Source organism: Petaurus breviceps, unplaced genomic scaffold (genome assembly GCF_028583685.1).
Source record: "Petaurus breviceps papuanus isolate PSGF00001 unplaced genomic scaffold, PetGlider_PUasm1.0 91133, whole genome shotgun sequence".
Taxonomy (NCBI): Eukaryota; Metazoa; Chordata; class Mammalia; order Diprotodontia; family Petauridae; genus Petaurus; species Petaurus breviceps.
In genome coordinates, this window is record NW_027187419.1 from 31,154,110 (window position 1) to 31,179,743 (window position 25,634).

Genomic DNA, 25,634 nt, shown 5'->3' on the forward strand with positions numbered 1-25,634 from the left:
AAATAATGATCACCATTATATAAAAATGAAACCATCATCACTACTCAGAAAATGTTACATTTATAAATGCTTTGAGGGGGCCAGGTAGCACAGCAAGTAAGAGCACCGGCTCCAGTGTTGAGAAGACCTGGAGATCGAATCCCGGGCTCAGACACTTAGCACCCACCCAGAAACACCTGGCCATGTAACCTTGAGCAAGTTACTTAACCCCAATTGCTTAGGGGCGGCCAGGTGGCTCAGCGAGTAAGAGTACCGGCTCCAGTGTTGGGACGACCTGGAGATCGAATGCCGGGCTCAGACACTCAGCACCACACCCAGAAATAACTGGCCGTGTAACCTTGAACAAGTTACTTAACCCCAATTGCTTAAAAAAATAAAATAAAATAAGTGCTTTGAAACTACAGATCAAGGAGCAATGTGGACAGGCTATTTTATAATCACCAATCCACAGCCAAAGATAAACACTGAATCTGGGACAGAAGAGGTACTTTGATATTATCAGAGAGAATACAGAATATAAAAAATAAAAATGCATAATGGTGATGGCTTACATTCATGTCTCTATATGTCAAAAAGCTTTAGGTAGCTTAGTCTATACTTAAATCTATTCATATTTGTGTTTATGTGTGTGTGTGTGTGTGTGTGTGTGTGTGTGTTTAAAGAAATAACTGAATCATTTGGAAGGGAGTCAAGTTTGTGCACCCACATGTCCGTCTGCATGGAAACACAATGTATCTGAAAAAGCTTAGGTAGAAGATGGTCAGACTTCTATTTTATTGCCAAAATTAGGAGCAGCTAGGTGGTGCGGTAAGATAGAGCATTTGCTCTGGAATCAGGACTTGAGTTCAAATCAAGCTTCAGACACTTGACATTTACTAACTGTGTGACCCTGAGCAAGTCACTTAAAAAAAAAATCAAGGCTATCCAAAGTGTAAGAACATGAAAGAGAAGGAAGTGAAAGACTGCTAAACCTTCGGAGCTACATAATAGGTTTGAGACTCTCCCCATAGGTGGGACCTCCAAAAAGAAAACAAGTATTTGTGCTACATGAAATGATGAGTATCTATAGGTGCCATCAAAAGAAAACTCTTCTAGAACTGGTCAGAAAAGAAAAGTAGAATGGTGGTGGATGGAGACTGTTTAACGCTATCTCAGTAGCTTGAGTTGACCTGACAAGTCGCTGGGTGGAAGGGTGTTGTCTTATTGAGGGCATGTACTTAGTATATGATAGACACTCTCATAAGGCTGGTTCAACATGACATCTATTATTATAATTTTTGCTAATTCGTGTGAGATTATATGGCCATAAAGAACCTAGCAAATATTTCTAGGGAACATGAAGTCTTATTTAAGAAACTAAAGACCACAAGGGCAATAATAGTGTCTTCATCGCTGTTAGTTAATAGCTGATGTGTGAAGTTAGGAAGATGGTACCTGAGAATAAGATCCACTTTCCTCAATAAGTATAGACAAATGGCTAGGCACAAAGCACACCTACAAAGTACTTTGATGCTATGCCATTCAATGCATATATACTAAGTACTGATAGTAATTAAACAGCTATGATATCTTAAGCATAATGTAGTTTCTGTTTATTTTTTTTCAATCAAGTTTATTTCCTGTTTCCTTGTCTGAAATTATGACTGCTATCCCTTGCTTTTTTGAGTTCTTTCTTATATTGCAAGTACCTTGCTAAATGATAGGGATACAAATACAAAAGATAATCCCTGCCCTCAGGAAACTTACACTCTAACAGGAAACAACCCATATACTGAGTGAAGGCAAGGAAGGGGACTGGCCAAGAAGGGGTATCTTGGTTTTGGAAGTCATAAGGATGGTGAGTAAAACCATAAGGGAATTGATTAACATCCCCTTCTCAGTAATGGTAGCAGTTTTGATTTGGATTCCAGTTGCAGAGCTCAAATGCAGGAAATAGAGTGGGAGAGTACTCTCAAGGCATGATAAACTGAGTTGCCGGAAGAAAAAAGTTTAATTTTGAGAAATTAACTTTTCACACAAAGTCAGAGCCAAATAATTGGAAAAACATCAATTGCTCGTGGCTAGGTCAAGCTAATATAATAAAAATAACAATTTTACCTAAATTACCTATTTTGTGGCATACTGATAAATCTACCAGAAAATTATTTTATAGAGCTAGAAAAAATAGTAACAAAATACATCTGGAAGAACAAAAAGAAAAAATGGAAAGAAATGCTAGGGAAGGTGGCCTACCCATCCCAGATTTTAAACTGTATTATGGGGGCAGCCAGATGGCACAGTGAGTAAGAGCGCCAGCCCCGGCGTCGGGAGATCTGGAATTGGTACCAGCCTCAGATACTTGGCACCCACACAAAATAACTGGCCATGTAACCTTGAGCAAGTTATTTAACTCCAATTGCTTTAAAAAAAACAACTGTATTATAAAGCAGCAGTCATCAAAACTACTTGGCACTGGCTGAGGAAAAGAGTGATGGATCAGTGGACTAGATTAGGTACACAAGACACAGCAGTCAATGACTATAGTAATCTAATGTTTGACAAACCCAAAGACCCTACCTTCTGGGATAAGAATTCACTATTTGACAAAAACTGCTGGGAAAACTGTGAAATATTTTGGCAGAAACTGGGCCTAGACCAACATCTTACATAGTATACTAAAATAAAGTCTAAATGGGTACGTGATCTACATATAAAAGCTGAGACTGTAAGCAATCTGGGAGAGCAAAGAATAGTTTACCTGTCAGATTTATGGAGAAGGGAAGAATTTATGACCAAAAAAGAGTTAGAGAGAATTATAAAATGCAAAATGGATAATTTTGATTACATTAAATTGGAAAGTTTTTGTATAAACAAAGCCAATGTAACCAAGATTAGGAAGAAAGTAGAAAATTGGGAATTTTTACAACCAATGTCTCTGATAAAGGCCTCATTTCTAAAATATACAGAGAACCGAGGCAAATTTATAAGAATACAAGTCATTCCCCAAATGATAAATGGTTAAAGAATACGAACAGGCAGTTTTCAGAGGATGAAATTAAAGATATTTATAAACATATGAAAAAATGCTCTAAATCACTATTGATTAGAGAAATGCAAATCAAAACAACTCTGAGGTACCATACCTCAGTGGTCAGATTGGCTAAGATGACAAAACAGGAAAATGATAAATGCTGAAGAGGATGTGGAAAAATTGGAACACTGATGCATTGGTGGAGTTGTGAACTGATCCAACCATTCTGGAGAGCAATCTGGAACTATGCCCAAAGGGCTATAAAAAAGTACATACCCTTTGACCTAGCAATCGACTTCTAGGGATGTATCCTAAAGAGATCATACAAGTGGGAGGAAGACCTTTTTGCACAAAAATATTTATAGCAGCTCTTTTTGTGGTGGCAAAGAATTGGAAATTAAGGGGATGCCCATCAATTGTGGAATGGCTAAACAAATTATGGTATATAAATGTAATAGAATACTACTGTGCTATAATAGAATATTATTGTGCTATAAGAAATGAGGAGCAGATGGACTTCATAATAACCTGGAGGAAAGCAGAACCAGGAGGACTTTGTACACAATTACAGACACATTGTATGTGTGACAACTAACTTTGATGGACTGAATTCCTCTCAGCAATACAAGGTTAGAAGACAACTCCAAAAGACTCATGATGGAAAGGATATCCACATCCAGAGAAAAGAACTATGGCATCTGAATGCCAATTAAAGTAAGCTACTTGCTCTCTCTCTTTTGTGTTTAGTTTTGTTTTGTTCCTTCTTTCTTATTCACCTCGTTGATTAGAATTCTTCTTTACAACCTGACATGCTATTTGTAGAACCTATATTTGATTGCATGCCCCACCATGGGGGGGGGGGGGGCAGAGGAGAAGAAAATTTGGAACTCAAGGGATTATGTAACTGAATGTTGTAAACTAAAAGTAAATAAATTTAATAAATAAAATTGGAAATTTTTTTTTTAAGAAATTAAAATAGGGGCAGCTAGGTGGCGCAGTAAATAGATTGCTAGTCCTGGAGTCAGGAGAAACTGAGTTCAAATTCAGCCTCAGACACTTAACACAAAAACTGTGTGACCTTGGGCAAGTCACTTAGCTCCAACTGCCTTGCATCCCCCTTCCAAAAAGCAAAAAAAAAAAAAAAAAACCCTGAAAAAAATAAAAGAAATTAAAATAGCTGGATTATTGGTGAGAATAAGGCAAGAAAGAAGCCTTAAATCAAAGAATCAGAGGGTAGTTTAGAGAAATTTTTTCTCCTACTCAAAGGGCCACACTTTTCTCCTCATTATGGGAAAATATGCAGTAATCTCATTAGCTTTGACCAAGTCACTACTTTTAAGAGTCCTGCTAGGCTACACTACAGAAGGTACACCAAAAGGGGGTATCATGCTCGATTCCCTTTTATAGCACAATAAATTTTACTCCAGTCTTTTATTTTAACTTTGTGTGTGATTCTTCTTGGTCTCTACTTCCTAATCCATCCTTTCATCCTTTTCCTTTTTATGGAAGGAAATAAGCATTTATCAAGTGCTAGAAACTCTGTTAAGTGCTTTACAAATATTATCTCCTTTAATATTTATATTCCTGAGGCAGGTGCTCTTATTTATCTTCATGAGTTTATTCCACTCAAGTATACCATTATGATTGTTAACCATATATTCCTTCTAGTCTGTGCTTTCATTTTGTCCTGTAGCTCATTCTTATATTTTTACTGTGAAAATGCTTTCCCAGGGCAGCTAAGTGGCATAGTGGACAGAGTACTGGACCTGTAGTCAAGAAGGCTCATCTTCCTGAGTTCAGACACTTACTAGTTGCGTGGCCCTGGGTAAATCACTTAACCAGTTTGCCTGTTTCTTACTGTCACATGAGGTGGAGAAAGAAATGACAAACCACTCCAATATCTTTGCCGAGAAAACCCCAAATGGGGTCATGAAGATTTAGACATGTTTGAAAAATGACTGAACAATGTTCTCACATTAATTTTTTTCATATTTTTTTGTTAATGCTAAGATTTCTAAAATTAAATCTTAATGGCAAAAGACAACATGCCTCCTTTATAGTGATGTGCCAAGTGTTTCCCTATTGCTCATGCTTTTGAATATATATTCTTTTTTATATCAAGGAAAGATCCTTCTGTTCCTATATGATGGGGTTTTTTTTTTGCTTTTTTTAAGAGGGCAATTGGGGTTAAGTGACTTGCCCAAGGTCACACTGCTAGTTTTTGTGTTAAGTGTCTGAGGCCAGATTTGAACTCAGGTCCTCCTGACTCCAGGTCCAGTGCTTTATTCACTGTGCCACCTAGCCTCCCCCTCTATGATGTTTTAACTTACATTAATGTTGTGCTTTATCAAAGAATCTTTTGTATGATCAAATCACAGTCTATTTTTATCTTCCTGACATGATTTATACTGACTTTTCCCTGGTATTAAAGCATACTTACAATCCAGTTATAAATCCTACACTGTCATGATGGATTCTTTTTAAGTTCTTTTATTATTTTTACAAAGACAAATTACTTCTCAAATGAAGTTGTTGCCTTTTGTTTTTAAACGTGGTATTTAAGCCACAGTCATTATCAGATTGGTTGGTTGTCCTTTGTTCTTGAAGAAGACCAAAATGACATCAATGTCCTGGGGCCAGGGGGACAGTGTGTCCAACTGTGGCGGATTAGACCCAAAGGAGCTCAGACGGCTCTACCACAGATCAGGCACAAATAGTTCACGTGAACATTTGAAGGAGAAATGGCTCTAAATTTTTGTATCTCACATATACAAATATACTTTTAGCATTTGGATAACATGATCAGTCCTTCAGAGTTGTGCTTTCTTTCTTTTTTTTAAATTTTTTTTTGGTCTTTATTAATTTGTTTACTTTTAGTTTACAAGCTTCAGTTCCACAATCCTTTGAGTTTCAAATTTTCTCCCCTTCCCCCCCCCCCATGGCAGTATGCAATCAAGTACAGGATTTGCAAATACTTTCATATTAGACTATATCAGGTTGTAAAGAAGGATTGTAAACGATGGAATGAACAATGGGAAAGAGGAAACAAAACCAAACAAGAAAAAGAGAGCAGGTAGTTTGCTTCAGTCTGTATTCAAACTGTTCTTTCTAGTTCTTTCTCTGAATGTAGACATGTCCTTCCATCGTGAGTCTTTTGGAGCTGTCTTATAACCTTGCATTGCTGAGAAGAGTCCAGTCTATCAAAGTTGGTCATCACACATACATTGTGTTTGTAATTGTGTACAAATTTTTCCTTGTTCTGCTCTTTTCACTCCACACCAGTCTGTATATGTCGCTCCAGGTAAATACGAAGTCCGTCTGCTCCTCATTTCTTATAGCACAATAGTATTCCATTACATTCATATACCACTAATTGTTCAGCCATTCCCCAATTGATGAGCATCCACTTAACTTCCAATTCTTTGCCACCACAGAAAGAGCTGCAATGAATATTTTTGCACATACAGGTCTTCCTTCCACTTCTATGATCTCTTTGGGATACAACCCTAGAAGTGGTATTACTGGGTCAAAGGGAGAGTTGTGCTTTCTGTAACAGAGTTTGAATACTTGGCAGTTCAACCTCAGTATCTGGTACCTTATCTTGTCAGGTGATCTTCTTAATCTTCCTAAGACAAATTCAAATGGAAGTGATTCAGTTTCCTGGCATGGCACTGGAAGGCTGTCCAGGTTTCATAGGTATACAACAATGAAGTCAGCACAATGACTTCAGTTTGGCAGACAGTTTTGTAGACCTCTTCTCTCCCACACATTCTTTTGGAGTGTTGTAAATGCTGAGCTAGCCTTGACGTCAACCTCATCATCTGTATGAACAGCCCTGGAAATTATACTGCAAAGGCAGTGTTCAAAATTTCTCCATTTGCTGTAACTGATGGTTCCACATATGGATGATGTGGGGTTGGCTGGTGAAGAACCTCTGTTTTCTTGATGTTAATTGTTAGGCCAAAATTAGCACAAGCAGCAGAGAACTGATCCATACTGTGCTGCATCTTGGTCTCAGAGTCTGTACTGAATGCAAAATCATTTGCAAAAAAAAGTCTTTCACCAACTCTACCTCCAACTTTAGTTTTGGCTTGTAACCTTTTCAAGTTAAATAATTTATTGTCAATTCAGTAGATGACCTTGATGCTGTTTTAATCTTCGTTGAAGCCATCTGACAACAATGCTGAAAATATCATGCTAAAAAGCATGGGCAAGGGGCAGCTAAGTGGTATAGTGAATAGAGCACTGGCCCTAGAGTCGGGAGGACCTGAGTTCAAATCTGGCCTCAGACACTTGACACACTTATTAGCTGTGTGACTTTGGGCAAGTCACTTAACCCCAACTGCCCTCCAAAAAGCAAAAAAAAAAAAGCATGGGCAAGCAGTCTTGATTCACTCCATTGGTACCCCAGAAAACATGAGAGCATTGCCCATTTTCCAGAACCCATGCAAGCAGGCCAACATCTTCAATACTGATGAACTTCTCCAGGCAACCAAATTTTGCCATAATTTTCCACAAGCCCTCATGATTGATAGTATCAAAGACCATGGTTTGATAGAAGAATGTTGTGTACAAACCTCTGTTCTGCTCCTGGTATTTCTAATTTTCTCATACACCCCTGCCTCTTCTTTGCTTTACAAACTGATTATTTAAAATGTGGTAAAAATGATAAGGGAAATTGCTGATGAGGACCTGATTCTAACTAAAAAGAAATGAGTTGCTGAGGTATGGCAGGCATTTAATAATTGACACATATCTAGGACTTTTTTTTTCTTTTTGGAGGGGGAATGCAGGGCAATTGGGGTTAAGTGACTTGCCAAAGGTCACCTGGCTAGTTTTGTGTTAAGTGTCTGAGGCTGGATTTGAACTCAGGTCCTCCTGACTCCAGAGCAGGTGCTCTATTCACTGCGCCACCTAGCCACCCCTAGGACTTTTAAAATAAAAAAAAAATTACATGCATTATCTTATTTGAGCTTCCTAACAGGTGTTCATGTACACAGGTTTACCTTCATAAGGAGAGGACCCCTAATGTGTATGAGACAAGCAGTAAAGGAGCAGACAGTGGCAGAAGGCACCTGGGTGATGATATAAGATGAGGAGGGAAATAGATGGAGCTTTGGATGAATGACCTCACTTTTTTCAGTAAAATGTGGTTTTCAGCTGAAGAGGGCTGAAGGAGAGTAAGCTATGGGAAATTTGAGGAGGGCTGAAAAGGTTTGGAAGAGCTGCAATGAAGAGTGGGATAGTGAGTTAATTAGGGAGGTAAAAGGGCTGCCTTGCAGCAATGAAGACACAGCGGAAGTTATGTAACTTAAATCTGTAGCAGATTGAGTCAGTATTGTCTTGTAATATTCCCTGCCTTCCTTCAGTAGCACACATATAAGAGCAGAGGTAGTGAACAGTGGGAATGCTCCAAGGCTGAGGCTTGGCAGGGCAAATTCTGTGACAGGATAATGGGGTAAGGACTCCTGCCTTTCCAAACATCCCTACCACGCATCCCACTACCCCAATAAAGTTACTGTTTCCAATTGATTATGGGCTAGAAAAGCACATAACTATTTCTGTTAGAAGTATAGAAAGTAAAAGTGAATCAATTCTGATTAGTCTTAGAGCCTTTCAAATTAGTAAAATGCATAGATTACATATTTTAAAAAACTTTCAAGATTAAGTAGTCCAACTCCCTCACTAAAGTATTCATTCTATCCACATTGCTCTTTGTGATATCTAGTTTCATTTATCTTTTTATACTATTTCCTGGTTCTTAGTTGTATTTTAGAAGGCTAAATAAGTGGGGTACTTCTGAATTTATAAACTTTTTATCCTTACCTGAAAATGGCTTTCTAATTCAATCATTTTACTTTCTTCTTGGATACAGTTTTCCAAACCTTCATCATCTGTAATATAGATGTCACCTGAGCTGGTATCAGTAAACTCAGCCTCTTCTGTGATACTATATTCAGACTCTGTCTCCTGAATAGTAAATTAAACAAGGAATCAACAGGGTAAGAAAATAGCTTTTAAAAATCACTTTCTAAAAAGAAAACTATTTTAACTTGATCTATTTATATTCCAAGAAAAAATAAACAGGGACACTGCCAAGGAATAGACATTGAAATTTTCTTTCAAAGGAAAAAGAACCTCATCCCCTTACTGCCTCCCAATTCCATTAACTCAACATAGCAAGCCAATATTTAAAAAGGGAAGAGTTTAAGGAGCAAAACTCTTCCACTAATTTTACCTCTGATGATTAAATAATTCTCTCAAAGAGGCTGTAAGGTTTAACTTGATTTGGCACATGTACTAGGCAGGTATACTTCATCAACCAAGGAAAAAGGGCAGTTGCAAGAGGTCCTACCACTGTCGGAGGTCCACATGATCATATCAAGGTATATGCTATAGTGGGTGTTAAATGATTGAGGAAAAGAAGGAAAGAATAATAATGAAGGAAAAGAATGGAGTGACAATACTATTAATGGCACATAGTCTCTATCTCCTACTGAATGCAGATAACAGAAGTGTCAGACCAAATGTTCAGTCATGCAAGCCAGATTCTTTAGGTTTCTAAAAGAGTTACTTTATCAGTGAGGGTACTCTCATGTCAGAAGTTTGTGATACTTTATGCCTTAGGAGCTGGTCTTCATAAGCTGCCAAAGTCCCTCAAATTCTTCACCTAGGCAGTCAACCGTTTGGAAATGTTCCCTTCACTTCAAACTGAGAATTCTACCTAAAACATAGATCAACTTAAAGGATAACCCTTTAATTGGACTATGTCCTCTTTGCTACATATCCTTTATTCTTAGGTTCCATTCCATTATTCCTTAATCGTTTTCCAGCTTTTCATATATTACCTTTGCTGCCTCTCCTCATCCTTTGATTAAAAGCAAATGTCCCATAATGTTATATTCTTCACCTTCAATGCTTTTTGGAGATCTCATCTACTCAAACAGCTCTAAGTGCCACTTCTACATAGATGACTCCTTAATGATTATTTTCATTAAATTCCAATAAACTGAACTACAATCCTTTTTGGGATCTTTTTCAAGAGGTGATCAGTGAATTCTTTCAATTTCTATTTTGCCCTCCAGTTCTGAAATATCAGGGTAATTTTCCTTGACAATTTCTTGAAGGATGATTTCTAGGTTCTTTTTTTGATCATGGCTTTCAGGTAGTCCAATAACTTTTAAATTATCTCTCCTGGATCTATTTTCCAGGTCAGTGGTTTTCCCAATGAGATATTTCACATTGCCTTCTATTTTTGTTTGTTTGTTTGAATCTATTTTATAGTATCTTGATTTCTCATAAAGTCATTAGCTTCCATTTGCTCCAATCTAATTCTGAAGGAATGATTCTCTTCAGTGAGCTTTTGAGATTCCTTTTCCATCTGGCAAATTCAACTTTTTAAGGCATTCTTCTCATTGGCTTTTTGAGCCTTTTTTGTCATTTGAGTTAGTCTATTTTTTAAGGTATTATTTTCTTCACTCAGGCTGTTGACTTGCTTTTCATGATTTTCTTGCATCATTTTCATTTCTCTTCCCAATTTTTCCTCCACTTCTGTTACTTGATTGAGCTCCTCCATGGCCTGTAACCAGTTTGTATTTTTCTTGGAAGCTTTTGATGCAGTTCTGACTTTATTGTCTTCCTCCTTTTCCATGCTTTGATCCCTTTTTGTCCCCAAAAAAGTAATCTAAGGTTTGATTGCTCTGCTTGCACATATTGCCAATCAATTACTTGACTTTTGAGCTCTTTGCCACAGTAGAACTCTGCTTCCAGAATGGAGAGAGCTTTGTCCCAAATCGTGGGGGTTTTTGTAGTTGCCAGAGCTACTAAGAGCACACCTTCTCTGCAGCCCCCAAAAGCTCTGGCCCAGTGGCCACACACCCCAAGACCTCTACCCAAGATAGTGATCCAGATCCAAGCAGGTTAAAGCAAGAGCAATTACCCTCGGAATGGTTTCTTGGTCCCCCTACGATCTGCAGGCCAGGAGCTCTGAAGGCAGCCACGTGGGGCAGCAACTGCAGCCCCTGTGACTCTGTCACCTCTTGCCCTGGGGGCACGGGCCAGACAGCACCCTTCCTTTCCAACAGCTTTTCCAACTGGCCTTTTACTTGCTCTTTGATGTTTATGCGTTGAGAAGTCTGGAAACCACCACAGCTGCTCTCTCCTGAAGTCTGCTCTGGCTGCTGCTGGTAAGGGCCTCCCTGAGGGCAAAACCATGCAGCTTACATGGGACTGCACTCTGATCCCAGTGCACTGTGATGGACACTTCCTGTAGGCCTGCTGGGCTGCCTTCAGCAGATTTGTTTCTCTGTCACTTTGTGGGTTTTAAGCTCTAAAATTTGTTCAGAGTCCTATTTTACAGGTATTTGAGGTGGCTGTTGGGGGAGGTTCATGGGATTTTCCGCTTCTATGCTGCCATCTTGGCTCTGCCCCCCATCTGAACTACAGTCCTGTCTTACTTTCCCTTTATGTTCTGCTACTTCCTCAAACCAACATACATCACCAAACAAACACTGTCTTATACCTCAATTCTGTCCCTTCCCATACTTCTTGAGGACACTAACACCTTCCTGGTCACTAGAGTTACTTTTGACTGTTCCTTTCCCACTAAATATTACATCTAATCTGTTGTCAAGTCCTATTTGATTTCCAAAATCTCACCCATGTATTTTTTCTCATTTTTACTCTCAATAAGGATGATAGTTTACCTTTTCATCTCTTCTTGCATAAACAAAGGACATACTCATCTTTCTGCATTCAACCTCTTACCTCTCCAATCTGCAAGTGTATTCTTCTAATGTACTGTTCCAGCCACATTATTCCTCAACTCAAAATCCTTTGGTGGTTTCCCTATCTTACTAAATGTAAGTTTATCTTGGCAATCAAACCTTTAATATACCTTTCTAACCTTATGTCATTTTTTTTTCAGTCTATATTCAAGCCTAGGTGGACCACTCTATCCCTCATTCTCATCTTACCCTCTCCAATCTGTTCCTTTACTATTCCATATATGGTCCCCTTTCTACTCTCTTCCCCATGTATCTACCTTTTGAATTCCTTAAGTTTCATCAATGTTCAATTCTCATGCCATATAACCAGACCTATCCCCCCCTTCTTTTCTCTTCCAAACTGAAAAAGATTCTCCCCAAAATTTCTTAACCATTTTTAAGATAGATCTCTTTCCACATTAATTACATTATTTCTTGTATCACTGTTCTCATCCCACTCTCACCCCATCTTACTTTTGTCTACATGATCATAGAATCATAGGAAGAGAGCCTCAGAAATCATTCAGAACAAACTCATATTACGAATAATTAAAATTGAGAAGTTGAGGGACTTGCCCAAAGTTGCACAGCTACTTTGTGGTAACTGGGTCACAAAACATTTTACCATTATACTCCCTTCACACTTTATTAATTTTAAGTTTCTTGAGAACAAGATATAGAGATTATACTTCATCTCTCCCAGTGCTTTATATCCAGCAGGCACTTACTGTTTAAACTGGATTAATCAGATACCTTCACGAACCTTCCCCTCATTCTTCAACTCTCTTTCTGGCCCTTTACATGCCTGTGTGGCTCTCTTAACACTGCTGCATAGTTCAGTCATTGTACAATACACAGTTTTAGATGTCTGTGTTCCCTGCTAAGCTGGAAGCTCTGATAGGAGACATGATTCATTTTTCTCTGCACTCTCACCTACACCTAGCATGGCTCTTTGCAAACAACCTACTCAATGACTGTTGAATGAATCTAAGAGGATTTAATAAGTGTGCCCAACAACAGAATCTAAAACTACCAAAAAAAGAAGAGACTTCCTATAGAAATAAGAAGAGGATGGGACTGAGTACAGAGAAGTCTTTAAATCCTACTGCTCTCCAAAACTAAATGAAAACATTACAAAAAAAGTACTTGTGATAAAAATTTATTGAATTACATTTTTAAAGGAATATTTACAAGTCAGGGTAATCTGAGGTACATCATGAGTCAATTAAAAGAGTCAAGTACTCATTCTGTAGTACAGGATAAAATCCTGAAATAACATCCAAAGTCCTTTTGTCCTAGCGGAAGGTTTTTGCTCGTAGTTTCTCCAGTGTTTTCTGCAGGTAAAACAAAACTGGTCAAAAACAAATTTATTTACCTCTATGCAAATAATCACATTTCAATCTGATCTAGTAATCCCAAAGCAACTTAACTTCTTTTTACACTCACCCCAGATACATAAATCTGTTCTCCTGCTCACAGAATTCATTTAACATTCACACAACAAAGGGAAAACAGGCCCAGAAATATAAGGTTACTTCCCCTAGGTCACACAGCTATTTAATAGCAGAGCTTGAACAAAACCCCTCACCTCCTGAATCAGTCTAGTGCTCTTTCCTTTATGTCATATTATTTCTCTAAATACCTGAAATCACAGGATAGCAGTACCACAAGAGGCAGGTTGATTAGGCTGCCAAAATACTTGATCTCTACTGCTGTTTTCCTTTAAATATCAGCAGCTTTCTTAAAATGACGTCTCACTGAATTAAAAAAAAAAAAGGCACACCAAAAAAGTAATCACTCAAAGCTACTATACCGTACTTGCAAAACTACCCTATTAAAAAAAAACCTTGTTTCCTAAAAGCAATTACTTTATATTTATAGGGGTAGAGGTCATACTTTGTAAATCATATCCTTCAGGTCAAATAAACCATGTTTCTACCATAAGAACACTCCCAATCAATTTAAGCAAAAAAGCCAAATCGCAAACCCAAACCCCAAGGGGTAGTTAGGGATATAAAATAGAAAAAGCAACATCTTGATAGAAAAAAAAATTACTCTGCATGTTAGAGCAGAGACAACTGAGGTTGAGAATCCTTATATATAACATATATGCTATGCACCAGTAATAGTCAATTTTAATCTACGCCCTCCCCCCTCCTTTCTCCAGCAAAACAACAGCAGGCAAGATGAGCTGAAAATACTACTAAAGGATATGACTAAAGAATAACTAATAGGGGGGCAGCTCGGTGGCATAGTGAGTAGAGCGCCAGCCTCGGAGTTGGGAGGACTTGGGATCGGTTCCAGCCTCAGACACTTAACAAGCGCACACACACAAAAAAACTGGCCATGTAACCTTGGGCAAGTTACTTAACCCCAATTGCTTAAAAAAAAAAAAAGAATAACTGGTAGGGCGCTAACTGTCCAAAGGCATTATGTAGTTTAAAAATAAATCTTAGTTATATTTAGTTATTTAAAAAAAGGAATAAGCTGTATCCTAAATGTTGTGTTTTACACAAAAAAATATTCTTTTTAAAAAAATCACCATCATCACTAACAATTCTATCATGCTTTAACGTCTACAAAGCATTTTCTCATTTTAAGTCTCATAAACAAGCCTTGTGAAGATCCTACAGGTATTTTTATTCCTATTTGGTAGATAACGTAACTGAAACTCAGAGAAATGATGATTTCTTAATTGATCACAAAGCTAGCAAATGTTAATGGTAGAATCTGAACCCAGGTCTTCATTGTCAAAGTCTGGTACCCACACCATTATTCATCATTATTTATTTATAATGTTCCATATCTTTATCATTCTACTTCTTGCACTTCTCAGCTTTGGCAACTCCCTTCCCCTCAACTTCAGATATCTTTTAAAATGTATTCTTTATTTAAGGACTTTTCCTTTTTTATACCACTGTAACTGAGTGCTGAGAGATGAGAAGTCTCTCATTGCTATTTTCCTTGATGTTATCGGGGTCCTAATATAAATTGTACTCTTGGGCCAGTCAACACCTTTTCTCAATTTCTCTGAATTCTTTATGTTGGTGGTATTTTATGGTACAATAAAGTTCCATTTCATTTATACAGAATAACAATTTGTTTTGCCATTCCTCAACAGATGAAAGTACCGCCATATGTAACATACGTTCTTCCTATTTTTCATTCAATTTAGTTACTCTTTTTCCCCCCCATAAGAATACTTGCCACCTTAAGGAATACTGTATTCTATATCTCCAAGGGCTGGGATGCTTTCCTCCAACTTTTTTTCCTTACACATTAGAAATGGAAAAATGATGCTGTAACAGGTTTCTCTGGTTTACTGAAATCCTCTTCCTTTCAGGCATAATGAAGGTTGGCATTTTTCTTTCCTAAAGAACCTCATCATATTGTCAGGTCAGGTTTTGTAATTTCTTTTTCTTGAATGGATGCAATCTCTCACTTTTTTGAGCATTTGGGAAAAAATCCAAAATTCAGTAAAATAGGGTATTTTTTTTTGTGCTTTTCTCAGGTTTCCACTGATAAAATAGTTTATCTCTTGGTTTCTTAGGATTGTATTTGTCCATTTCTGATTACTTTCTCCCACCAAGACAGAAATGCCCAGAGACCATCAAACTCTTACTTGCTCCAGTGTTGTCTCTCTATGGTGCTCAATGTATTGTAATGGCTATAAAGGAAAAGGCCTCCTCAAGCTCTTCATTTGTCAGATGATTCTTCTTAGGAAGTAACTTAAGAAGTAATATTTATTGAAAGATGAATGTAAAAGTATCTGCTTTTTCAACTTCACCACCAGGCTTCATTGTTTCCAATAATTTTTGCCCATTTAATGAGAGTGAAGTGGCACCTAACAATTACTTTAGAGTGTATTTCCTTGATTATTTGTAAAAGTGGACATTTTGAGAGTTGTCATTAATAATGTCCCTTTGAAAACTGTTAATTTTTTTAAAAAACATTTCTCCATATTGACCTTTAGAAGCTAAAAATTTCTTAGGTATTTTAAATGTCTAGTTTTTATCTGTCATAACTGCCACAAATACTTCCTCCAATCTCTTACTCTATTTCTTTTTAGTTTCTATTGTAGAGAAACTTTATTTTAATGTAGTCAAGCACATTTGTCTTTTCCTAATAAATCCATTTGTGGACTACAACAAAATTTCTCCTTGACACAAATGAGATAAATATATCATCCCATTTTCTTCCGTTTTTAAAGTAGTTCATAATCTCTATATTTAAATTTATTATTCAGCTGGAATTTGCTCAGTTATATGTGGGGTCTAAATTCATAATCCATTAAACTGCCAAACAATTTTCCTAAGTACATTTGTTAAATAATATATTCATTTGCCAGTTTTTATTTCCCATAGGTTTATCAAGAAATAAGCTCTTTATTTCACTTGCTACCCTGGGGATATATTCTCTTCCCTTAATCTATTTCTCTTTTTTGCCTAATATGCAATAGTTTTGATGATAATTATTCTGTAACAGGGTTTAGAGTATCTATCAGTTTTTTCCAGTATGTTTTGTTTATTTTTCAGGTTTTCTCACATAAATTTCATTATGATTTTTACTTTTCTCTTATCACCTCTCATTTCTTGTCAAACATTATCTGCCAGACTGCTTTCCCAATTTGCTTCTCGGATACTAATTTGTTGATGAACCAAGATAAGTAAGTCATATAACTGGGCTAACAAGACACATTATTAATTGAAATTACCCAAATTAACTGAGTTCTGACTAAAGTAAGGCAATCCTTTTATTATTCCTTGAATGTATTCTTCTCCCCTGCAACTTTTGCTTTCATATTAAGTGACTTCAACATCCACAATGATGATTCCCTCAAATTCCCTATTTTTTAATCTATTTAAATTTGATGACCTACTTCCTTCATTCCATAAAAGTCCCACAGGGATGATTCACATCCTAGATTCTCCATCATTAAAAATGCATTAACTATTTCATTAAACAAAAACTCTGATATTCCTCTAAATAATGACAATTTTATCACCTTCCATCTTTCTCTATGGAATAGACTATTCTTTTTACTCACCAAGACTTTAAATTACTTAACCTTCATTACTTTCTGAGGTCATTAATCCAGATCTGAATTTACTTTTCTTCCCTTTCAATCTCAGTCTTATAGTTAGCTATTTCAACTATCCTCTGCTCTCAAATCCTGTGTCCCCTTTTCCTGCTCATCTCTTACCAAACCTGCCCTGTATAAATCCCATTATGTGCCTCTTCCAATTCTATTCACTGGCTGTTGAATGGAGCTAGAGGAAGTCACACAACCACGCTGAGTAGATTATAAATTCAAGCTAGATACATGAGCAGCAAGACAATATTCCCTAAGTGATTCCCTTTTCCCCATCCCCCTATTCCAAACCATCTCTCAAACTCCCATTCTGTTTTACCCATTCCCACCCCCTCTCAGCTGTGGAATACACCCTTCACTTTACTCCCCAACTTTACTTTTATTGTGTCTCCTGACCTCATCACTCAACAATCTCTTAATTGATAAATTAGATGGTCTTTTCTCAGTGCTTATTCTTCTTGACTGATCTATGGCAGTTGAGACTGTTGCTCACCCTTTTCTCTCAATATTCTAATTTCTGAGTTTTCATGTCACATATCTCTTCCTGGTTCTCCTCCTGTTTGTCTTAACACTGCTTCTCAGTCATCCATAAGTTTCCTACCTGGGGTACCCCAACAAGCCTCAGTCCTAGACCTTTCCTTCTTCTATAAAATCTCTCATTGAATTGATTGGTTCCCAAGGATTTATCATCCCTGTATAGATGATTCACAGGTGTATATATTTAGTTTCGGCTTGAGTTTTAATCCTGCATCACCAATTACCTATTGGATATATCAAACTGTATGATCCAGAGACATCTCGAATTCAACTTAATCTCATTCTATCTCCTTCCCTCTAAATCCATCCTGCTTCAAAACTTCCCAACTTCCGTCTAAGGCAGTACCATTTTCCCAATGTCCCAGGTTATAACTTTGCTGTTATACTCAACTCACTTTCCCTAACCCCACATCATTCCACTACTTGCCCAATCTTGCCATTTCTACATCTAAAACATCTTTCCCATCAGATCCCTTCTTGCTTCACAGAGTTATGACTATAGTCCAGGCCCTACACACCCAAGTTTGTACACACCCCACTCCAGGCCATCCTCTAACCAAAGTAATTTTTCTTAAGCAAAAATCTTGTCATCACTACTTACTCCATAAATTCCAATAGTTCCTGTTGCTTCTGGAATCATATATAAATGTGTTTAGTCTTTAATATCCTTCACAAGCTGGCCCCAACCTTTGTCTTCTGGCCTCACTGGAAATTATTTCCCCTGCTCCCTAGGCTTCTAGGTAGCACAATGGAGGGGCTGAGTCAAGAATTTTCTGAGTTTAAATTTGGTCTCAGGAATTTATAACCTCGTTTAAGGCACTTAATCTGTTTGTCTCATTTTCCTGAATTGTAAAATGGGAATAATAAGAATAGCACCTATATCCCAGGCTTATAGTGAGTATCAAATGAGATATTTGTAAAGTGGCTAGCACAGTTCCTGACATATAGTAGACTCCCAATAAAAGCTTGCTTCCTTCCTTCCTGCTGAACTCTGGGATCTAACCCTACCAGCCTTCTCTCTGATTCACGCATATGATACTCTATCTCTGTCTCTATAGTTTAGCATTAAGTACCCCCATGTCTGAATTGCATTCCTTTATGACTTCTACCTTAGAGTTTTCTCTCTTCCTTCAAGACACCTAAAACTTCTAAATGAGGAGTTTTCCGATTCCCAAATGCTAATACTCTCCTTCCAAACTACCTTGTATTTTACATATACATATGTGAACTTTCTTGTCCCTCCCATCAGAATTAAGCTCCTTGAAAATAAGGACTGTTTGATTCTTTTTATTTGTAATAATCACCTAGCATGATGCCTGATATATAGGAGGTACTTAATAAACACTTACTGATTGTTTGATGAAGTTTGACAAAAAACCTGATATTCTGGTTGGTATTATAAGAAATGTCTAAGTTGCTTTAGGGAAACATTCTCTCCTCCATGACTACTATTTATAGGTCTCCTTACTGCTTACTGGTCCTAGTTATTGCTAAGTAGGTTTCTGAAGGCCTTAACTGGGACTGCACCGAGGTGCTGGTATTGTTTTCTTGATCTTTTTTTATTGCTAAAGAGTGTGAATTATTTTGGTGTTAATTTTGTATCCTGTGCAATCAGGACAAATTCATTTATTATCTCCATCAATGTTTTTAGTACTTTTTAGATTTTCCAGACACACAATCATATCCTCTGGACATAATAATAATGACTTGCTCATTTTCAATGTTAACTTCACTTTTTCGCTGAATGATTTATTTAAGTGTCTGAGGTTTTCAGAATGTCATTCTTGAGATCTTTCCATATATCATCCTGGATTGGCTTGCCCTACAGAATTTTAGCTGACAGGTTTCTATCTATCCTCTGAGCATTATGAAATTCACTTTCCCCAAATCGAGGGTTTTGTTAGCATATGACTAAATTTCCTCTTCATAACTACCACAGATTCTAAAATGAAACAGTCATTTCCCTGCAATGTCACCATCATTCCACCCCAGCAACATTCTTCCTTGTTGGTCACAATCAGATCCAGAGTAAATATTTCCAACATTGGTGGCTCTACTTTTTAAGAGATGAAATGATGATGAAAACAAGCCAAGAAGTTATGCTGTTTTTGTCTTATTATTTCTGGTTAAGTGTCACAATAATCAAAGTTGCTTACCTCTACAACATTATGCCTTCATGTCAGGCCCTTAATGTTTCTTAAATGCATCCATTTCTTTTTTGCCCAAATTGGGACTCAGTATCCTCCTATGACAATATAACTTTCTTTTTGCCTCCACTGATCATCATTCAAGTACCTTCTCCACTCTGGTCTTTAAATTTCCCTGTCTTGATACATTCTACTTTTCCCTATTTTGCTCCTTTTGAATAAGCTGTATCATTCTAGTCATGGGTTTCATCCATGTCCAGTAAGCATCTTAAATTCAAAATGTCCAAAATCAAACTCATCTTTTCCCCCTAAAGCATTCTCCCCAACAAGTTCCCTATTACTGTTTAGGGCAACACCATCCTCCTAATCCTCAGGCTTATAACCTAGGTGTCATCCTTGACTCTTTACTATTCCCGAGATAATGAACAAGACAGTCCATTTCTCAGCTGTGGCTGTCCCACAGGTCTGGAATGCTTTCCTTCTTCATCTCCAATTGCTGTATTTAAGTCCCAACTAAAACCCCGTTTTTACTAGAAGCCTTCTCCAAGCCTCTTAGTTCTAGTGCCTTCCCTCCTTCTCTTAATTATTTCCTATTTACCCTGTATATAGCTTGTTTATGCACATTTGTTTGCTTGTTGTTTCCCCTCATTGGATGGTGAGCTTCTTGAGGACATAACTCCTTTTTTTTCCCTTCAGTTGTGTCTGACTCTTCATGACCCCATTTGGGGTTTTCTTGGCAAAGATACTGAAATGGTTTCCCATTTCCTTCTCAAGCTCATTTTACAGATGAAGAAACTGGGGTAAACAAGATTAAGAGACTTGCCCAGAGTCACACAGGTAATAAGTGTCTTGAGTCCAAATTTGAACTTGGGTCTTCCTGACTCCAGGCCCAGCACTCTACCCACTGTGCCACTTAGCTGCCAACTGAGACAAACAGGGTTAAGTGACTTTCCCAGGGTCACATACCTAGTAAGTATCTGAGGGCAGATATGAACTCAGGAAAATGAGCCTTCCTGATTCCAAGTCCAACATTCTATCCACTGCACTACCTACTTGGTCTGCTTAAGGACAGGGACTGTCTTTTGGCTCTTTTTGTAATCCCTGACACTGGATACAGTGCCTGAATGACTGTTGAAGGATAAACAGCTACTGCTTACTTAGAAGATCCAGTTTCTTACTCTTTGGGAAAAATTTTATATTTCCCTTGTAAGCATTATTGCATAAATACAGCAAAATCACACATCATACTAAATAATCAAATGAATGTTATACCTACTCATGCTTCAACACTATATAAAACACACTGTTTATTTGCTATTATCAATCAACTTTTTTTGCAATCATTAAGAAGTCATGAACACATGGACACACTAAATAGCTCCAGTTACCACTTAAGGATGAGATATAGCTAGACAACAAACTTTGTGAACTTGGGCTATACTAATAAAGGGGTATGTAGCATTCAGAACATAGAAAGAGATGTTACAGTATGTGGTTCTGGTCAGACTATGCAGAGAATTCTGTAAGGAGTCTGACAAATTGGTGCATGTCCAGAGGAAAGTTACCAAGATGGCAAAGAGAATCAAAATCATGCTATACTCTTGCACAGTAGATACAGGAACTGAAGATATTAAACTGGAAGAGAGAAGGTACAAGGAGTGAAGGGGCACAATACAGAAATAATCTGTTAATCAAATATTTGGAAGAAGTGTTATGTGGAAGAGGATTTGAACTTGATTTGATTGTTCTAGATAGAAAATTATCTATGAGTGGAAATTAAAATGGAGGAAGTTTCGCTTTAATAAAAGGAAAGTTTTCTAATGATTAGATTATCAAAGGAGGAATGGTTTATCTTAACAATTTCTTATCACTAGGTATTCAGGCAGAGGCTAGATGACAATTTATTTTGTTTTTGCTTTTTTGGAGGGGGGAGGGCAGGGCAATTGGGGTTAAGTGACTTGCCCAAGGTCACACAGCTAGCAAGTGTTAAGTGTCTGTGGCCACATTTGAACTTAGGTTCTCCTGACTCCAAGGCCGGTGCTCTATTCACTGCACCATCTAGCTGCCCCTAGATGACAATTTATTTGGAATACTGGAGAACTAATTCATCATTCTTAAGGTAAGGGCTCGTTTAGATGACCTTTCCAACTTTGAGACTCTAAAATCTACATTTGAGAAGAACTGACAAAGAATTGAAAAATAATGATTTACCTACATCTAAGAGGAAGACACTGGGAATTTTTCTGCCTGTTTCTTATACTTTGCAAATTAGAAGAACCACATATATCATCAGATAAATTTTCCTTAGTAAACTTATTTTAAGGTGTCAGGTCATAAAGGATAAAGTTTAATTTGTTTCAGTGGGATGTTAAAAAAACAGAATTAGCTCTGCCATAGAGAATGCCATGTAAAAGGATATTTACCAGGGTATTCTTATGAGATATTCTGACTGCAAAATAGGATTGAAGGAGAAATTTTCAAGAACATACCCTGTGAAACTCTTTTGCCCTTTCTCTATTTCTTGCATAGGCTTCTCGTCTTGAATTTTCTTCCTTTTGTAGTTTCACTTCAGCTAACTCATTATATAACCTGGAAAAAACCAAGATGAGATTTAGATACTATTTTATCATCATATGCAAATAGATTAATCAGTTATTTTAAGATTAACAAAAATAGCTAATATAAACTCAAAAGAAATTTGACCTAAGAGTAACCCAATATTTTCATATAAAGTTGTACAACTGAAAATTCCTGATTATATCCAAAGACTGAATACAATATATCATAGCTGACATAAAACCTTATCTAGATACCTGTGCCTTATCAATACATTTTTAAAAATCTATCCATATGTTACTCAGAATCTTTGGAAGTTTTAGCATCAATTTTGACATCAATACTACTTATGTGAACTATTCGACATGACCTGTTTTCAATCTCTTAATTATAACAAGGGTGTTCAGGTATCATCTTAGTTTGTCCCACATTACCTAAAGACTGGCCTAATAGTGGAAAGGGGGTATATTTCCGCTACACAATACATATTAGGAAAATTTGTTTTATTGTTCAGTAATACAACAAATTCAACAGAGGAAGGAGGGTCCCTTCAGTTTTTACGTGATTTTTTATCTGGACAAACAGAAGATTGGAGAATGAGGTTAATCAGAAAACAACAACAATGATCAAACTAAGATTCTCTTTGTGAGGATCACATAAGTGCCTTTTTCCCACAGTCCTGTGGGCTATGAATTAGAACACAAGGAGTGTAGAGAATAAAGGAAAAGGTAGCCTCCTTATGATATTTAGCAGCAGGATTCATATCCATGATAGAGAGCTACTGGTTCTCTTTAGTGTCGTCAAATAGCACTGTTAAAATTTCTGTACATTCAAAGATATGATGGTAGAGTGTGTTCAGGGGTATATGTCTTTTAGTGGTGGTTGGGGAAAGATTGAATATTTTTGTATAATAAGGTTCAAGTTTCAGAGTTTTGGTTAAAACAGCTACGTATGTGACTCTCAGCAATTCAATGTCTATCCCTCCTACAGTTTATTTTTAGGCTCTAGTAAGAGAAGATGCATGCAAAGACATCCTGAAAACTATTAAACATTCTAATTTCCAGTTATAAGCACAAATGATGGCCAAAGAGAATACTATTAGAGAGAAAACTTTGAGTAATGACCAATTTACAGAGCAGGGAGCTCTGTAAAAGATTTTACCTTAAGAAGCCACTTCAAGAAGATACTAGCAGGAAATACTGGAAAGCCTTTCTTAACTAATGGGACTGCTAACCATTGAATCAGAATTCAAACTTTTGAAAACAGAAAGAGAGGCTGGAAAGTCTTGCATAAGGAGTTGGAAGCATACTAGGGCTACTGCCTTTTGAGGGTGATGATAGCCCCAGGTTAGCTAGATGTGGGTTTTGCTGCCTCATTCAGGCAAGAGTAGAGCTTCTCTTCAGCTGAAAATGAAATAATGGCAAAGGGGAGTGTCTTCTATGTCTACCACCCTTAATTATACTCTATCCTAATCACAGTGCTTTGAAAGACAGATGATTTTAAATTACATAGATATGTCCAATTTATTTCTCTGTGGCTTGTACTATACTCTAACTAGCAGCAAATGTGACTTTACATGTGATAATCCCTATCTTTGGAGGGACACTTATGTGACTCTGTCATCATGTAGTCAAAAGAAATTATGTCAGTAAAACTAAGTAGTCTGGTGCAGGGCCATATTTCAGTGTTGATCCAAATGACTTAAGTATCAATTTGGAATCCCTATTTCCAGTAAATAATGTTTTTGGGGACAGAATTTGATATTTTATAGTTGTAGGGACCCCTGGTTAGTCTAACTAGTCTACTAGTTTAGATTGGCACCTTCTCTGAAACTTAGAATCTTAGAAATGTGTCTAAGACACTGAAAGGTTAAGCGGATCACTCAGTCATCATGTGTCAGAGGAAAGCCCAGGTCTTCCCCAGGCCAAACAGCCTCTCAATCAGGGCATTTAATGACATATGTAAAAATCTGTTAAGATATAAAGATGAACACCATTCATAAATATCAATTCACACTTATTAAGGGGCAGCTTATAAGGGATTTAATGTGTCCACAGTAAGTTACTAGTTACACACACAATTAGAAACATTTATTCTTGTTGAATAAGTCCTTCTTTAGAAAACTGTCACTGGGGTGAGAGAGTCAAGATGGTGGAGTAGAAGCACAAACTTGGGGTGAGCTCCCACTCCAATCACTTCCAATACCTGTAAAAAAAAAAGACTCTAAACAAACTTTAGAGCTATAGAACCCACAAAGTGACATAGAGAAACAAATCTCCCACTGAAAAAAGCCTGGAAAGCCAACAGGAAGGGTCCATCACACGGAGCTGGGAGCTGAGCGCAGTCCCAACTGAGCCTCGGTTGTAGTCCCAGGCAGGCCCCAACCAGTGGAGTCTGGAGCAGACTTCACAAGAGTAAATCACCAGCAGCTGTAGCGGTTTCCAGTCTTCTCAATCCACAGATGCCAAAGACAAAGTAAAAGGTCAGTGTGAACTCTGCTGGAACAAGCGGGGGCAGAAGAGTGTGGTCTGGCCCCACCCTCAGAGGAAGAAGCAGCAGAGGCGCGGCAGCTGCGCAGCCACCTCCACTGGCTGCCTCAGGAGCTCCTGGCCTGCAGATGTAGGGGGACCAAGCAACCAGTCAGAGAGTCATCTCTTTTGCCTTAACCTGCTTGGATCTGGATTGCGGTCTTGGGTGGAGGTCCTGGGGTGTCTGGTCAGAGTGTCGGAGCTTGTGGGGGCTGTAGAGACAGCACCCTCCTAATAGCTCTGGTAGCTGCAAAAACCCCAGCGATTTGGGACAAAGCCCTCTCCATTCTGGAAGCAGAGTTCTACTGTGCCAAAGAGCTCAAACGTCAAGTAATTGACTGGCAATAAGAGCAAGCCGAGAAAGCACAAACAGACCATGGAATCCTTTTTTGGAGACAAAAAGGATTAAGGCATGGAGCGGGAGGAAGACAAAGAAGTCAGAATGCCTGCATCAAAATCCTCCAAGAAAAATGTGAATTGGTTACAGGCCATGGAGGAGCTCAAGAAGGATTTTGAAAAGCAAGTAAGAGAAGCAGAGGAAAAATTGGAAAGAGAAATGAGAATGATGCAAGAAAATCATGAAAAGTGAGCCAACAGCTTGTTAAAGGAGGCCCAAAAATATACTGAAGAAAATAACACCTTAAAAAAACAGACTAACATACTTAACACCCACACAAAATAACTGGCCGTGTAACCTTGGGCAAGTTACTTAACCCCAATTGCTTTGAAAAAACAAAACAAAACAAAAAAACAGACTAACTCAAATGGCAAAAGAGGCCCAAAAAAACCAGTGAGGAGAAGAATGCCTTAAAAAGCTGAATTTGCCAGATGAAAAAGGAATTTCAAAAACTCACTGAAGATAGTAACTCCTTCAAAAAAGACTGGAGCATTTGGAAGCTGATGACTTTATGAGAAATCAAGACAATATAAAAGATCCAAACAAATGAAAAAATAAAAAGCAATGAGAAAATTGTCACTTCCTTTGATAGGAAGACCTAT

The 25,634-nt window shown here is 37.6% G+C and overlaps 1 protein-coding gene across 9 annotated transcripts in view; it reads right to left on the reverse strand.

Moving 5' to 3' along the window:
- Positions 1-25,634, reverse strand: part of CEP295 (centrosomal protein 295) — a 97,654-nt gene that overhangs the window by 1,318 nt on the left and 70,702 nt on the right. For 7 of the 9 annotated variants that reach the window (XM_069080214.1, XM_069080212.1, XM_069080206.1 and 4 more), the window contains 2 exons: positions 22,041-22,140; positions 8,837-8,980 (listed from right to left, as the gene is read on the reverse strand). In XM_069080214.1, the coding sequence (XP_068936315.1) occupies positions 8,837-8,980; positions 22,041-22,140 (244 nt within the window). Of the gene's footprint in view, positions 1-8,836; positions 8,981-12,918; positions 13,110-22,040; positions 22,141-25,634 lie in introns of those variants that run through there. The other 2 variants (XM_069080215.1, XM_069080210.1) reach the window with 1 other exon arrangement.